Source organism: Arvicola amphibius, chromosome 2 (genome assembly GCF_903992535.2).
Source record: "Arvicola amphibius chromosome 2, mArvAmp1.2, whole genome shotgun sequence".
Taxonomy (NCBI): Eukaryota; Metazoa; Chordata; class Mammalia; order Rodentia; family Cricetidae; genus Arvicola; species Arvicola amphibius.
Window position 1 is genome coordinate 149098569 of NC_052048.2, and position 13802 is coordinate 149112370.

Below are 13802 nucleotides of genomic sequence, written 5' to 3' on the forward strand. Positions count from 1 at the left end.
CCCCTCCCTCCCCACTCTTCCCTCTTGTCTGCCTCAGTTCTTTTCTGTCTGGAGTCTTTGGATCCCTGAGCAAGAAAGGCCCTGGAATCCCTGGGCCAAGACTCTCCTGTTATTCCTGAGGAAGCAGGAGCGGGCAGATAACAGCAACTCATCCAAGGTCACACAACTGTTTTGGTGTCCTATTTTTTTCTTTGTTTTTTGTTCGCTCATATTTGCTGTGTGTGTGTGTGTGTGTGTGTGTGTGTACATGCAAAAGACAGAAAGGCAAAGTTACGCAGAGACAGCTCCTCTTAAGCAGTAGGCTATGTGATGGGCACAGATGTGTCCTGACACTAGCGGGGAGCACACAGCCGCTCAGGCAGGGGAGCCGCTGTGAGGGATCCCACAGAAGGACTGTATCTGCATCTCAGGTGGGGTCGGAGTGAGACTGTTAAGGTCTCAGAGGCCTTTCCTGCCATTTCAAGGAACTGGGCCTGGCTCTAAGTCCTAGACAGAGTTTCCAGGGGACTTGGAGCTTAGTCACCAGACTCTGGGTCCCCTTACAAGTCCCAGGATTTAGTGACCTAAGGAGAAGGGTGTGGGGCTTGCTTAGATTAGGGATGGACCATGTCACAGAAATCAGAAGTCCTGGCCCTGAGAGCTCCAAAGAATCTCTCTTTACACTCTCCCCAATAAAATAAGGGTAACTGTATTCCTCTGAGGGAAGTTTTACTTCTGGGGTATAGGGAAAGCTGACAAGAGAAAGGGGTCTCTCTGGCAAGCCGCCCTTTCTCCCTCTTCTCCCCTTTGTTCCTCCCCCCCCCCCACTCCCTCCCTTCCTCTCCCAGCCAGCTTCCCTTCCCTTCTTCCAGCCCTCCATTCCCCCTTCCCCACCCCCTCCTCAACTCCCCCCTTCCTTGTCCCCAATCGGGACCTCCACAGAGGGAGGGAGCACAAGACTCTGGACTCGGGCTGTGTCTAGGTGGCCATCTTCCCGCAGAGAAGGAGTTAAGTCTCTTTCCCGCATCCCTCCTCCCTTCTCCGCCTCCCCTGGCCGCGGTGGAGTCCTGCAGCTGGGCCCTGGGCTGACCTTCACCAGGAGGGAGGCCGCAGCGCGCATGCTCCGGCTGGGGACCGGTGCGGGCGGAGGGAGGGCGGTGCAGGCCGGCAGCCCGGGGGCCCCCAGTGCACCGGCTGTGGCCACTCGCTCCGCACGGTTGGGGGCGAGGCGGCCGGGTCCGTCCCGCCGGCCGCAGCGCAGCGCTCCCTGCGCAGGGAGCGGCGCTTTGCCATTTGGTGCTGGTCGTGCTTCTGCGAGGGAAGGAGAGATGGGGGGACGACAGGGGGGACTCCGGCTCCGGGCAGCCTCACAGGCCGCCCTCCCCTTGCCCCAGACACGCTCTAGGCCTGCCCGGGTGTGGCCTGCGCCCTGTCGGGTTGGAAGAAGTCCGGGCTCTCCGCAGGCACTGTGGGCGGCGTGTTGCTGCCCAGCGCCCTAGTGGCACTGAGCTGGTGGAGACCCTGGTCTTTGTGAGAAGGGCTCCCTGACCAAGAACCACCCCCCACCCCCGCACCGGACCTGCTAGAAGAGCATGCTAATGTGTCTGCTCGCTTGTGAACCCAGCGTCTCGGTGGGGGAGGTCAAGGTGTGCCTGTATGTGCACATCCATGTAGGCCCTTGTCCCTGTGGCGGTTTGTCATATATGTGCCCCTAGGTGTGTGTTTGGGGTTGTGTACGCATAGCTGCCATTGATGGTTTGGACCTGACTGATGGTCTCCATCTTCCTAGGACTGGCATTCACTCAGCCATTGGTGAAACCACGTCCCACAATCTCCTTTCCCACCAAGACCACCCCTGTAATCTCTCAGCTCCCTCAGAGATCTTGTGCCCCTCTCTCCTTTGGTCACCCCCAGACCCCCAAAGCTGAGATGCCAGCCCAGCTACTATCTTCTTTTCCCAAGAGGTAGCTCTAAAAGTTGAGGACACCTCTTTTTTCCTAAAGCCTAGCGGTATCTGCCCCACTCCCAGAACCTCCAAGGACTGGGGTTTCCCAGTCCCTGCTAGACATAAAGGCAGAGGTAGCTGTGATGACTCGAATCTTCGGGTAAACGGCAGAGGCACTAGCTGCATCACTGGCCTGTTGCGCTTCGCAGGTGCCCTCAACTTTCGGTGTTGAAGAGGACCTGTACCCAGGCCTGGGAGAGACATAGGCACAAGGCCAGGCCCTGCCCTCAAGAGTCACAGCCTCCTTGGGATACCAAACCCAACACACCTGAAGCCAAGAGTACATGAGGCATTAGTACAGTTTCTGGACAAGATAGATGATACCCCGGCCATTTGGAGAAGACCAGGATGTGTTCCCATGAGTGAGGCCAAGGAAGACTCCCTGCAGGAAGCGGGGTCTGAACTGAGCCTTAAAGGACGAGTGGGATGGGACAGGCGGAGGGCAAGTGGAGACATCACACAATGGCAGAAGAGCCTCGGACTAGGGGGTGAGTGGGGGTTGGAGGTGAGCAGCTGCACCCAAGCAGATCATCACTCCAGCTACCGGCGCCTGTGGCTGCCGGAGTCAGCCAACCCTGAACCAGTGTCTATGTGAACGAAATGTTCTCTCTAATCGTTCACGGTAACAGTGGGCACCTGAAATGACAGCTAGGCGTACTACCAGGACCTCCAGGAAACTTAGGTGCTGGCCATAAAGACTCTTGGGAGAACCAGCTCTCTGTGCCTTGCCCTGACCAATGAAGACTTTCTGAAGGGCCGAAGGTTAGGACCCCTCGGTGCAATGCTGGATCTTGAGGGCTCAAGTTTTAATGTGTTCCCACAAATCCCCTCAGGCATTGTCCCTCCATCATCTGAATTCTGACAGCTGCAGTCCCAGCAAGCCCATAAATGTGACCCTTGGTTGTCCCAAAGCCTGCGGGCTCCTCCTCCAGAAGGTGGGAACAGGCGTGGCTTCTGGTATGGGCGGGGCCTGAGTTCAGCCTGGGGATCTCACGATCTGCCCCTCCAGTCTGTTCTTCCTCCACTCCGGGGTCGGCCAGTTCTCTCCACATGATCCCTTTTGGGGCTCCCTCATCTTTCCACTCCACACTCCTGCTTTCTCTTCAGTCCTGGGGCGGACCTCACCACCCCCAATCTCTCTGGGTCTCCATGCCAAAGACATCAAACCCTGTTTGCCTCACTCTTTCCTTCTTACCCACCCAAGTGCCCATCCTGGCTCGCCGTTCCCCACATTTACTCTTCCTGTTCTCATGAGCCCAATCCATGTCCCCTTTTCGGAAATACTTCCCCTATTGCCCTCTCTTTCTCACACAGAGACAAACAAAGACTCACAAGCCCAGAAATAGACTCCCACAGAGCTGAAAGACACAGGCCGTGTCCTGCCCCACACGCACGCGCGCAGGCACGGCGGCTCTTGTGGATGGAAGCACACAGACCCGGCGTTTGTCAGTGCACTCACATAAACATCCACACCCACAGCCACTGCGCCGTGCCACAAAAGGGTGCAGACACACCGTGTGCGAGACAAGGGCACACACATCTTGCGGACGCCCGGGAACCCGCCTCGCCCGGCACACCCACCGCGGCCGGCCCTGGGACAGGAGCAAGGCCTCCTCTGGGCTCGGGCTCCCTCCCAGATTCCTTCCAGCAAATGTTTCCCTACTTGGCCTGCCTGGTCCCTGGGGAAAGGGCCTCAGAAATGCGGCAGGAGCCACTTGGGGGAAGAAAGTTGGAACTGCTTGTTCTCTGCCTGGCCCTGTCGGCGAATTCCCTAACCAAGAAACTATTTGTGGCGAAGGCAGGGTGGCCGGCGAGCCCCCTGTCACCTCCCCCGGTGCTCCCTCCCCGTGTCGCCTCCGGTGGGCCTCCGGCGGCCTGGGCGCTGCGCCGCTGCCCGTCTCACAGCCTCCGGGCGGATCGGCTTGGCTTGCAGCTTATCTGCGCCGTTTGGACCACGCGGGGTGCACGGGAGGGCTGCTCTGTCCCCGCCGCGTAGCAGGCAGACCCCGGGCCGCCGGACTATTTCTGTCTTATCAGTGCAGGAATGCGGCAGCCGCGGCGGCGGCAGCGGCGGCGGGCGGGCGGCGGCGGCGTGGGCCGTGGGCCGTCAGGGCAGCCCTGAAGGGGCCCCCTCCCCACTCCGCTCGAGTAGAAGTGTGAGAGAGCCCAGCAGGACTCAGAGGGGAGAGTTGGAGGAAAAAAAAGGCAGAAAAGGAAAAGAAAGAGGAAGAGAGAGAGAGAGTGAGAGGAGCCGCTGAGCCCACCCCGATGGCCGCGGACGAAGTTGCCGGAGGGGCGCGCAAAGCCACGAAAAGCAAACTTTTTGAGTTTCTGGTCCATGGGGTGGTGAGTGGGGGAAAGTTAGCGGGGGAGGGTGAGCGAGCTGGCTCGGGCTGAATGGAGGGATGATCGGGAGGGGCCGCCGGCGCGCTCCGGCTCTCCCACCTCTTTGGTTGGGGGGCGCACGGTCATGGCCCAACCCTAGGACCTTGCTGGCGCCCTGGCATCCGAACACTTCGCCAAGCGGTCTGCTGGGGATGGGCGCGCGGCGGCGGGGAAGAGAGGCGTCGCGTCGGCTTGGGCTCTTGTCAGGGGCAAAGGGTGGGATGTGAGCACTGTGTTCCCCCAAGAGGTGGGTCTCCTCTGTAGCTGACATGTCCCGTTCGTTCTTTTACTGGTGGCCCCAGGTGTTACCCCTGCCCTGGGGTGGGGGTGGGGTGGCAACTGGAACACACAACCAGGGTTGGGCTGCCTGTTGTCCCTGTTCATCCACTGGGACAGTGTCACTCTGACTGAGTCTGAGGAACTAGGAGCAGGTGACCCTGGAGGCACCTGAGAGCAAAAGCTCTCTGAATGAGCAACCTCAGCATCCTAGCAAGAGGGTCCTGAGGACCTGGCCCTGCTGTCTGAGCTGAGAGAGGCCTATTTGAGAGATGGACCCCAAGTTAAAGAGGTCAGAGGATCCCTTGGCAGGCTCAGTTACCAGAACTTGATGACCTTAATACCTCAAAGGTGTGAAGGGCTGTAGTTGGGGACACACGAGGCCTAGACACCAAAGGGATGACAACTATACTGTCCTGCCACAGACATGTGAACACACATAAAAAGCCAGAGGGTACCCAGGGACCTAAGGAGGTAGATGACGGAGTTGAGTCCCTGGAGAGTCTAGCAGTAAGGGGCTCCAGGCTTGGGGATATGAGATGGAGGGGAGACTCAGTCAGATTTACTATGGCCAAATTTGGTTGTGACTCCAGGAAGCACCTTCTCTGAGAGAGGCAAGGTCCCCCAAAATCCTGACCTCTTGTGATGGTGGTACTAGTGGCAGAGCCCCTGGAGGCTCTTTCCTCTCAGGGCCTCTCAGTAAACCAGACAGTATCAGTGGCCTTGATGAACAGGAGAGCAGCTGATAGGGGAGCCGGCTTCTCTGTGGCAGCCTGTCCTCTAGCCGCAGGGATCTCTGGGGTGCACCTCCCAAGGCAGTCCTGTGGGTTAGTGGAGTTGCCAGTCCTAAACCTGGCTGCTTGGGGGAGTTGCTTTAAGAGTCCCATCCGGCGAAGAAGAGGCTCTACTATGGATTTGACTATGGCCAACTTTGGAGGTTCAGTTCTTGAGTGATCAAGGGCACCTAAGTAATGGGGAATGGTTTGCCACCCTGGTGGCATTGGTGGGTATGAGTGACAGGGTCAGGTGGAATGGGGGAGGCAGATTCAGGGACTGACTGGTTTCACTGCAGAAGAGATGGGCAGGGACAGCTGCTGGCAGAGGGTGGAGACCTTAGGGATGAGCAGTGCTGGGGGGGGAGGTGGGGGTGGCGGTGAGAAAGGAAGCCTGGGGGTTAGGGTTGGGATTTCTTGGTCCTGGGATGAGATGAGAAGTGTTTTGTGTTTGTTTATTTTATATTGAGACAGGGTCTCCTATAGCCTATGCTGGCCTCGAACTCACTATATAGGGGAGGATGGTCTTGATCTTTCTGCCTCCACCTTGAGACTGGGATTACAAGTGTGTGCCACCATATGCAGTTTATTTGGTACTGGGAAGAACCCTGGGCTTCACGTGTATTGGGCAAGCACTGTACCAAGTTATATCCCTAGCCTGAGATGGGGGTGTTTATATAATAGAGTCTGTACCCCCCCCATCACCTCCCTATTCTTCTGAATCAGTCCCACCTCTTGATTAGCCCTTAAACCTCAACTCCCTTCCCAGGCCTGAACAAGTGGACTCTGGAATACTCCACTCGGATTTGTGCCTCATCTGTTTTGATTGACTGCCTAGAGGTGGTGGCCGGGAAAATACAACCTGCCTCCTTTCCCTCCAATTTCTACCCTTACTGGGATGGGAAGGGGAATGGCTTATCTCTCTGATGCAGGCAGCTAGGAGGGAGAAATGGATGCTAACATTGATGCAGCTTCCTTCAACCATCCCTGTCCCCCCCCCACCCCGCGCGTGCCGCAGCCCACTTCTAGCCCAGTTCCCCATTTGCCATTCAAAAACTCAGACCCTCAGGTGCCCTTGCCCAGCCTCTTGAATCACCTTGGGAGAAATAAAATTAAGGAGGCAGGCTAAGTCAGAGACTTGGAATCCGCTAAAGGAGTTGAAACCAAGGATCCAAAACCGGGGGCCCTGAAAGGGAGAAGGGGACTAAGGTACAAAGCCCCAGAGTGGGATGTGGAAATGAGCTCAGGAGATCAGCGCCTCGAAGCAGCGGGGGAGCATGGCCCGTCAGGTGCCGCCTTTGGCGGAACGAGCTGGGATGACCTTGGCGAGGTCGCCTTTCGTTTTGAGCCCCAGTTGCCCCATCTGTCAATTGGGGATGAAAAGACCTGCTCTGACTGGCTTGCAGAGGGCCGTTCGAATGTGAACATCCTTTGAAAGGTTGAAAGGCGCCATTAATATTCATTTTTACGGTACCTTGCACGGCTCCGAGGCTAGGCTTTGCCCTGGGCAATTGCCTGGCTTCAGTTAGCTTCCTGCAAGGAGACGGAGCCCCCTCCTCCAGAGCAGCGCTGATTCCCGCGCCCCTGCCCCTCCCACCAATCACTCCCACTCCTCGTTCAGCGCAGGGTTACCAGCCCCGGGTCTTGGAGAGGGGCGGGGACGCAGCACGCTGGCCTGGGGGTCGGGACCGAATCTGACCTGCCGGCGCCGGTTTCTGCTTCACCTCCTGCCCCACCCCCCAGCGCCCCGGGATGCCGTCTGGAGCCCGAATGCCCCACCAGGGGGCGCCCATGGGCCCCCCGGGCTCCCCGTACATGGGCAGCCCCGCCGTGCGACCCGGCCTGGCCCCCGCGGGCATGGAGCCCGCCCGCAAGCGAGCAGCGCCCCCGCCCGGGCAGAGCCAGCCACAGGGCCAGGGCCAGCCTGTGCCCACCGCCCCCGCGCGGAGCCGCAGGTGAGTGCCCTCCCAACCCCCCCCCCCCCCCCCCCCCCGGCGTGGAAGGGCGTGCAGGGGCGGGCAGGCAGAAGCCTCAGGGACCAGGTGGGTGAGTGATGGGTTTGGGAAGCCGAGAAAGGATGTTAGCAGCGACTAAGTCATTCTGGCTTGGATACTCTCTGAGGAGGGCTTAGGGGGCACTGGTCTGGTTCTTTTGTGTGCCCATAGTGGAGACAGGCTGCGATAGTCAGCTGCCAGTATCCCTTCTCTGCACGCACCTCTTGCTCTCCTGCTTGTCACCTGCTAAATCCTTTTTCCAGTCCTTTACCCCAAGTTCTAGGTGATGCTTTAGTTTTTGGGGAGAGAGGCAGGGCTAGCAACAGACTGAGGGCTGAGCTTTAGCTGTGTGTTTTCTAAAGTGTGGTCTTCTGGTACCTCCCTGCCAGTCCCGAATCCCAGGCTGCATCAGAGTTCCTCTAGACCCCCACAGTCTCTATCTTGGCAGTGGGTGTGAATAGGCGGTATAATTCCTCTGTGGGACCAGCTCTGCCTCCAGGCCACCGAACCAATTTATTTCCTAGTCTGAGAAGTTGGTGGCACTCCCATGGCCCCAGATGACTGTTGGCAAGATCCCTATGGGTCTCAGTATTAGCCAACACACATGCTTCTTTTTGCACAAACAGATGGGTTCTTATACAAGGTGTAATATCAATTTTACCTCGTTATTAAGTAGTTTTTACACATCAAGGAAAATCATTTATAGGTATCCCTTGATAAATTATTTTATAAAGTGAATCATTATCTTCTATAGCAAATAACTCTTTGACTTGTGTATAAGTTAACAGTTTTGTGTGGACAATTTATTTGAAATCCTTTCATGAGAGGCTTGCCCAGTCTAAGAATGGGTGGTTTTTTTTTTTTTTTTTTTTTTTTATTGAGTGGCTTGCCTGGGCATAGAATGGATTTCTGAATAGGGAGGGGGGCAGTGAGTGGGAATGCCACATGGGGGCAGTGTAGAGCTATCCTCGAGGCTGTGTGCACTCTTGGCCAGCCAAGGGTTTTCTGGGTTGCTTTTGAAACAGAGAAATTCCAGGTGCTGTCTACCATGGGTCCAGCCACTTTGGTTCCAGTGTTGAGTCACACTCACATAGACCACTCCTGCACATTTCCAGGGTCCTTGTGAATGTGGTGTGTCCCTTGGTTGGCAAATGGTCCAAGACCACAAGCGCCTCCTGCCCTTAAACAGTCCCTTCCAAGCCCAGAGCGGCAGGAGTGCCAAGTCCCACCAGCTTCACACCATGACGGCTCCCGGAACCAGGTGGAAGAGTCATCTCTCCTCTTCTTGGAGCTCGGGCTCTCTTGGGCATGGACCTCCTGCTTGGCAGGAGAAGAGGGTCCCTCAGAGGCTGTCTCTTCTCTTCTGTCTTCCCCCACCTCCCAGCTTTTTGCAAACATTTCTGCACTCACCTTTTGGCAGCATCTCCTCTTTCCCTAGTTCCTCCTAAGTCTGAATTCCTCTGGCTCTGAGAATGTGTGTGCTGAGGTGTAAGGTGTGGGGGGTGGGGGAGTCCCAAGCCAGAGAAAGGACCAGTCGCCCTGCTTTCCAATGGAAGTACAAGCTCCACATCGTGGCTATAGCCCTCAGACGGGCAGACAAGCAGGCTGTGGGAACCCCAGCCAGGCGGGCGGAGATGTCGGGATAATTTAGCAGGTGGCCTCGTTACTCCCAGATCTGTCGCCATGGTAACCTGGTTTTTTCTTTTAAAAATGTACAGTGCCAAGAGGAGTGAAGATGGCTGACAAAATCCTCCCCTCAAAGGGGGTGAGTGCCTTTCCACAGCAGCCCCCAGCCGGCCCCCACCCTCTGCTGCTCCCGCCCTCCCCTCCTCCCTCAGGAGCAAAGCTTTGGGCTCAGCTTCATTAGACACTTTCACTTTTGTTTTAAAAGCTCATTAAGAAGTGAGGCTCCCCATGCGAGAGGGCAGGCAGGGCAGGACTAAGGATGAAGCTGGAAGCCCATGGGGGGAGGAGGGGCAGAACCACAGGGCCTGAGGTTAAGGGGTTGAATGCCAGTAGTCTGAAGGCCATAAAGGCATGGGGACAAAGAAGGGGCAGGAGATTGCTAGGTTAAAGGGAACAGAAGGTAGTGGGAAGTCCTGGACATGGGAAAGGGCAGCAGGTGTGGGGCCCTTGAGGCCACCAAGTCTACCTCCCACTGTCTTAGGGAGGGGTGGCAGGATTGAGACTAGGCTCTGTGCCTGCTGGGCTGCCGGTTTGCTGCCTCCTTCCCTGGTGGATGAGATGCATGGATTTTCCTGAGGGAGAAGCAATCTTTATCCACACCACAATGAGGCTATAAAATAGAGTCCCGGGGTAAATACTCCGTCCGCACTCGCAGAATTCCACACCCCTGACAAATCAATCGGACAGCTCCCTAAATGTCCTTTTGTGTCCTGTGATCACAGAATAGGCACACATTCTGCATTGCCTGACTGACTGTAGCCCTGCTGCGAACCCTGTTTCTCCTCCCAGATTCGGGAGCTGGTCCCTGAGTCCCAGGCTTACATGGACCCTCCTAGCATTCGAGAGGAAGCTGGATCAAACTATCATGCGGAAGCGGGTGGATATCCAGGGAAGCCCCTGAAGAGGCCCATGAAGGTGCCTTAGTGTGGGAGCAGGAAGAGGGCCTCTAATTCGAGGAAGCAGGGTACCCCTGGGTGGGTTGCACACAGCCCTTGTCCTGTGTTACGCTTTATTTCTACAGCAAAAGCGAAAGCTGCGCCTTTATATCTCCAATACTTTTAAACCCCGCGAAGCCCGATGCTGAAGATTCTGACGGCAGCATTGCCTCCTGGGAGCTGCGGGGTGGAGGGGAAGCTCTTGGATGATGTACGTCCTGGCCCAGGTCTCTCCAGGTGTCCTGGGGTGGGTATGGGCTGAGTGGAGGACATGTCTGTACTGGGAGTTGGGTTGTCAGCCCTGGCTGGGGTGGGCGGGCGGGCCTGGGGACAGTCTGGGTACAGAGGGCTGCCTCTGAGCATACCACTTGCCTGCTGCCAACGTGGCCCATTCTGTGTCCATGGTCCTTGTTCTGCCCCCACAGTCCCTGTCACTTTCCCACAGCCCAGTAAGCAGAAACGAAGTTCTCTTCCTTCTTCAAGAGTTTTGGTCATTGAGCTGGACAAAGATCCTTTATGGTCCTGACAACCACCTCGTGGAGGTAAGACAGGTTGCTTCTGCCCTTGAGTCCCCACCTTCCCGCCTGCCCAAGGCCCCGAGGAAGCTGCAGATTTGGACTGAGGATCCTCCTAAAGTCCTGGGCCCCATCAATTCACATGGGTCTGCGGGTGACCTAGCTCTTCCTCCCGGACAGTGGCATCGGACACCCACAACCCAGGAGACAGATGGGTTCCAAGTGAAGAGGCCAGGGGACTTGAGTGGGCGCTGTACCCTGCTCCTTATGCTGGACTATCAGGTTGGTTTTACCCCTCACCTGCATATACCACCACAAAGACTCCATTCTCCTTCCTACCCATCTTCTCTAGGAGTGCACTGCCAAGGACCAGAAGCCCAATGCCCCTGAGTCCCACTTCTTCCCCCTTTAAGCTAATTGTCCTGGTGACCTTTTCCCAGCCTCCTCAGTTCAAACTGGACCCTCGCTTAGCCCCGGCTGCTGGGGTTGCATACACAGAGCCCGCTCAGCCATTGTGCAGGCACTGTGGCAATATGTGAAGACCAACCGATTACAGGATTCCCATGACAAGGAAATACATCAATGGAGACAAGTATTTCCAGCAGGTAACAGATGTCCTAAGTCCTGGGGTTCTGGGAAGCAGGCATAGTGACCTAGCATCAGCCCCTCCCAAAGGTAGCCGGCTCTCTTGCTGAATCCCTGAGTCAGGGTTATGGCCTGAGAGCCAAGGGCAGGGTCTCATCCAGGCTCTTCCACAGTCTATTTTAGCTGCTCCAAGGGAAACATATCTGGGACCCTCCTGGGGGAGGGGCAGTGGACAATACCATCCCTGTAATGTAATCTTCTTGGTACCTGGAGTTGGGATCCCTGGGGTCCCAGTCCTGGGTCTAGACTTGGGGTAACCTACGTTACTATCCTTCCTGCCTCTGGCTCTGTCTTTTGGTGTGAGGGGTGGTGAAAGCTGTGCCATCATCTGTATCTGGCAGCTAAGAAAAACCAGATTGTTGCAAAAATGATCTGGGGAAAGTCTACCAAAGTGGAGTATTACTATTAAGTGTATTTCAAAATAAACACAGCAGATAAATCTAAGTAGAAATAGTAGTTGGAATTTATTGAGCACTTACCATATCCCATTTCCAAACACTACGTCTGATTTTAATTCACCTGATCTTCATGACAACCCATGAGATGAGATTGTTAATATGTCCCCATTCTAGAGATGAAGGCACCAAGACCCAAGGTGTTAAGTAACTTGTTCACAGAAAGTGGTAGACGGGACTAACAACCAAACAGGCATACTTAGGGCCCCCAGCTGGCCTCCCTATTCGTCATGCCTGTTTCTCCACCTAGAACAGGGCTCGTTGCCATGAGCAACCAGTAATCTGACTCTCAGTTTCTTTTGGTCTTCCCAGAATGGAAGTATCCAAATTAGTTACTGTCTCTTCACACATCCACAAGAATGACCCCCTCTCAATAGTCCTGCTTCAGATTTTCACACATGCACAAGAATGACCCCCCCTCAATAATCCTGCCTCAGATTTTCACACATGCACAAGAATGACCCCCTCTCAGCCGGGCGGTGGTGGCGCACGCCTTTAATCCCAGCACTCGGGAGGCAGAGGCAGACGGATCTCTGTGAGTTCGAGGCCAGCCTGGTCTACAAGAGCTAGTTCCAGGACAGGCTCCAAAGCCACAGAGAAACTCTGTCTCGAAAAACCAAAAAAAAAAAAAAAAAAAAAAAAAAAAAAAAAAAAAGAATGACCCCCTCTCAATAATCCTGCTTCAGATTTTTGACTGTCCCCGCCTGAAGTTCTCTGAGATTCCCCAGCGCCTCACAGCCCTGCTGCTGCCCCCTGACCCAATTGTCATCAACCATGTCATCAGGTGAGGTGGCCTAGCTTACTCCACAAACTGGGGAAAGTCTCCCTGCTTTCTCCACCCTCCTCCTGTACCCACCCCTGTCCTACCCTTGGGCTTCTATGGGGTGTACCATGGACATCATAGGCTGGACTTCTCTGGCAGCGTGGACCCATCAGACCAGAAGAAGACAGCATGCTATGACATTGATGTGGAGGTAGAGGAGCCACTGAAGGGGCAGATGAGCAGCTTTCTCCTGTCCACGGCCAACCAGCAGGAGATCAGCGCTTGGACAGTAAGGTGCGGCCTGAGCCCAGAGCTAGAGTGGGACCTTAACCAAGAGAGAGGACCAAAACACTCAGACCACAGCATGGACCTAGGACTGAGGAACACACAGCCCTTCACTGCTGAGAAGCTGAACCTCGTCCAAGTTCAGCTTTGCCCACCCCCACCCCTCCCTGCTCAAGAAAAACCGGCTCTGGGAAAATTGTGCTTCACAAGAGAAGCAGGTCCCCACCCCCTTCTTCCTCTTGCATTCCTCGCCCACATCACCGGGTCAGGTGGAAATCATTGTCTTTCTACCTGTAGATCCACGAGACGATTGAGTACATAACCAGCTCAAGATCCAGAGGGACTTCATGCTAAGTTTCTCCAGAGACCCCAAAGGCTACGTCCAAGATCTTGCTCCGCTCTCAGAGCCGAGACCTCAAGGTGAAGAGAGGGCTCGGGAGCATTGGCACCAAGACAAGCACATGGGGAGGGAAAGGTGGACATGCAACTCAGGCAGGTGAGGTACTGGGGAACTCAGGACAGATCTCATGCTCCCCACCAGGTGATGACAGATGTGGCTGGTAACCTGAAGAGGAACGCCGGGCTGAGTTCTACCACCAGCCCTGGTCCCAGGAAGCCGTCAGCCGCTACTTCTACTGTAAGGTAATGGAGGCCCTTTGAACACGTGGCTTCCTTCTCCTCCAATCCTAGTGAATCCTTGCTTCTCGCGTTCCAATAGTCTTTGCTCCACCTACGCTTAACACCTGTCCACCACCCTACATCCCCATGCAGTAGTCTCTGGGCTCCCAGACTCTTCCAGGGAAGGGGTGCCAGGAAGGGGTACCCCCTGGTCACTCACCAGGATCAATGTAACCCTGCCCCTGCTCACACTTCCTCTAAAGATCCAGCAGCGCAGGCAGGAGCTGGAACAATCGCTGGTCGTGCGCAACACCTAGGAGCTCGTGAACAAGCATCACTGGACCAGCCGGCATAGGCCCTGGACTCTGGGCCTCCCTCCCCTGTGCTGTGGGGTTGGGGGTGGGGGAGTGGGGAGGACTGGATTTAAAGGTCACTCATCAGACAGCAGCAGCCTTGTGGTCATTGGGGACTGGGAAGGGAGGGAGGGA

At 55.9% G+C, this 13802-nt stretch overlaps 1 protein-coding gene across 1 annotated transcript; it reads left to right on the forward strand.

Annotated features, from left to right (window-relative positions):
• Positions 1–4146: 4146 nt before the first annotated feature.
• Smarcd3 (SWI/SNF related, matrix associated, actin dependent regulator of chromatin, subfamily d, member 3) lies at positions 4147–13743 on the forward strand. Its single transcript, XM_038319164.1, is given in 24 exon segments — positions 4147–4330; positions 7162–7373; positions 8629–8634; positions 9138–9177; positions 9888–9926; positions 9928–9987; positions 9990–10013; positions 10120–10158; positions 10160–10219; positions 10221–10244; positions 10479–10544; positions 10546–10575; positions 10729–10830; positions 10989–11021; positions 11023–11049; positions 11051–11122; positions 11124–11153; positions 12335–12432; positions 12571–12707; positions 13012–13085; positions 13087–13116; positions 13238–13256; positions 13259–13338; positions 13578–13743. Coding segments are annotated over 24 exon segments (1434 nt in total). The 5' UTR covers positions 4147–4252; the 3' UTR covers positions 13632–13743.
• The last annotated feature ends 59 nt before the right edge of the window (positions 13744–13802 follow it).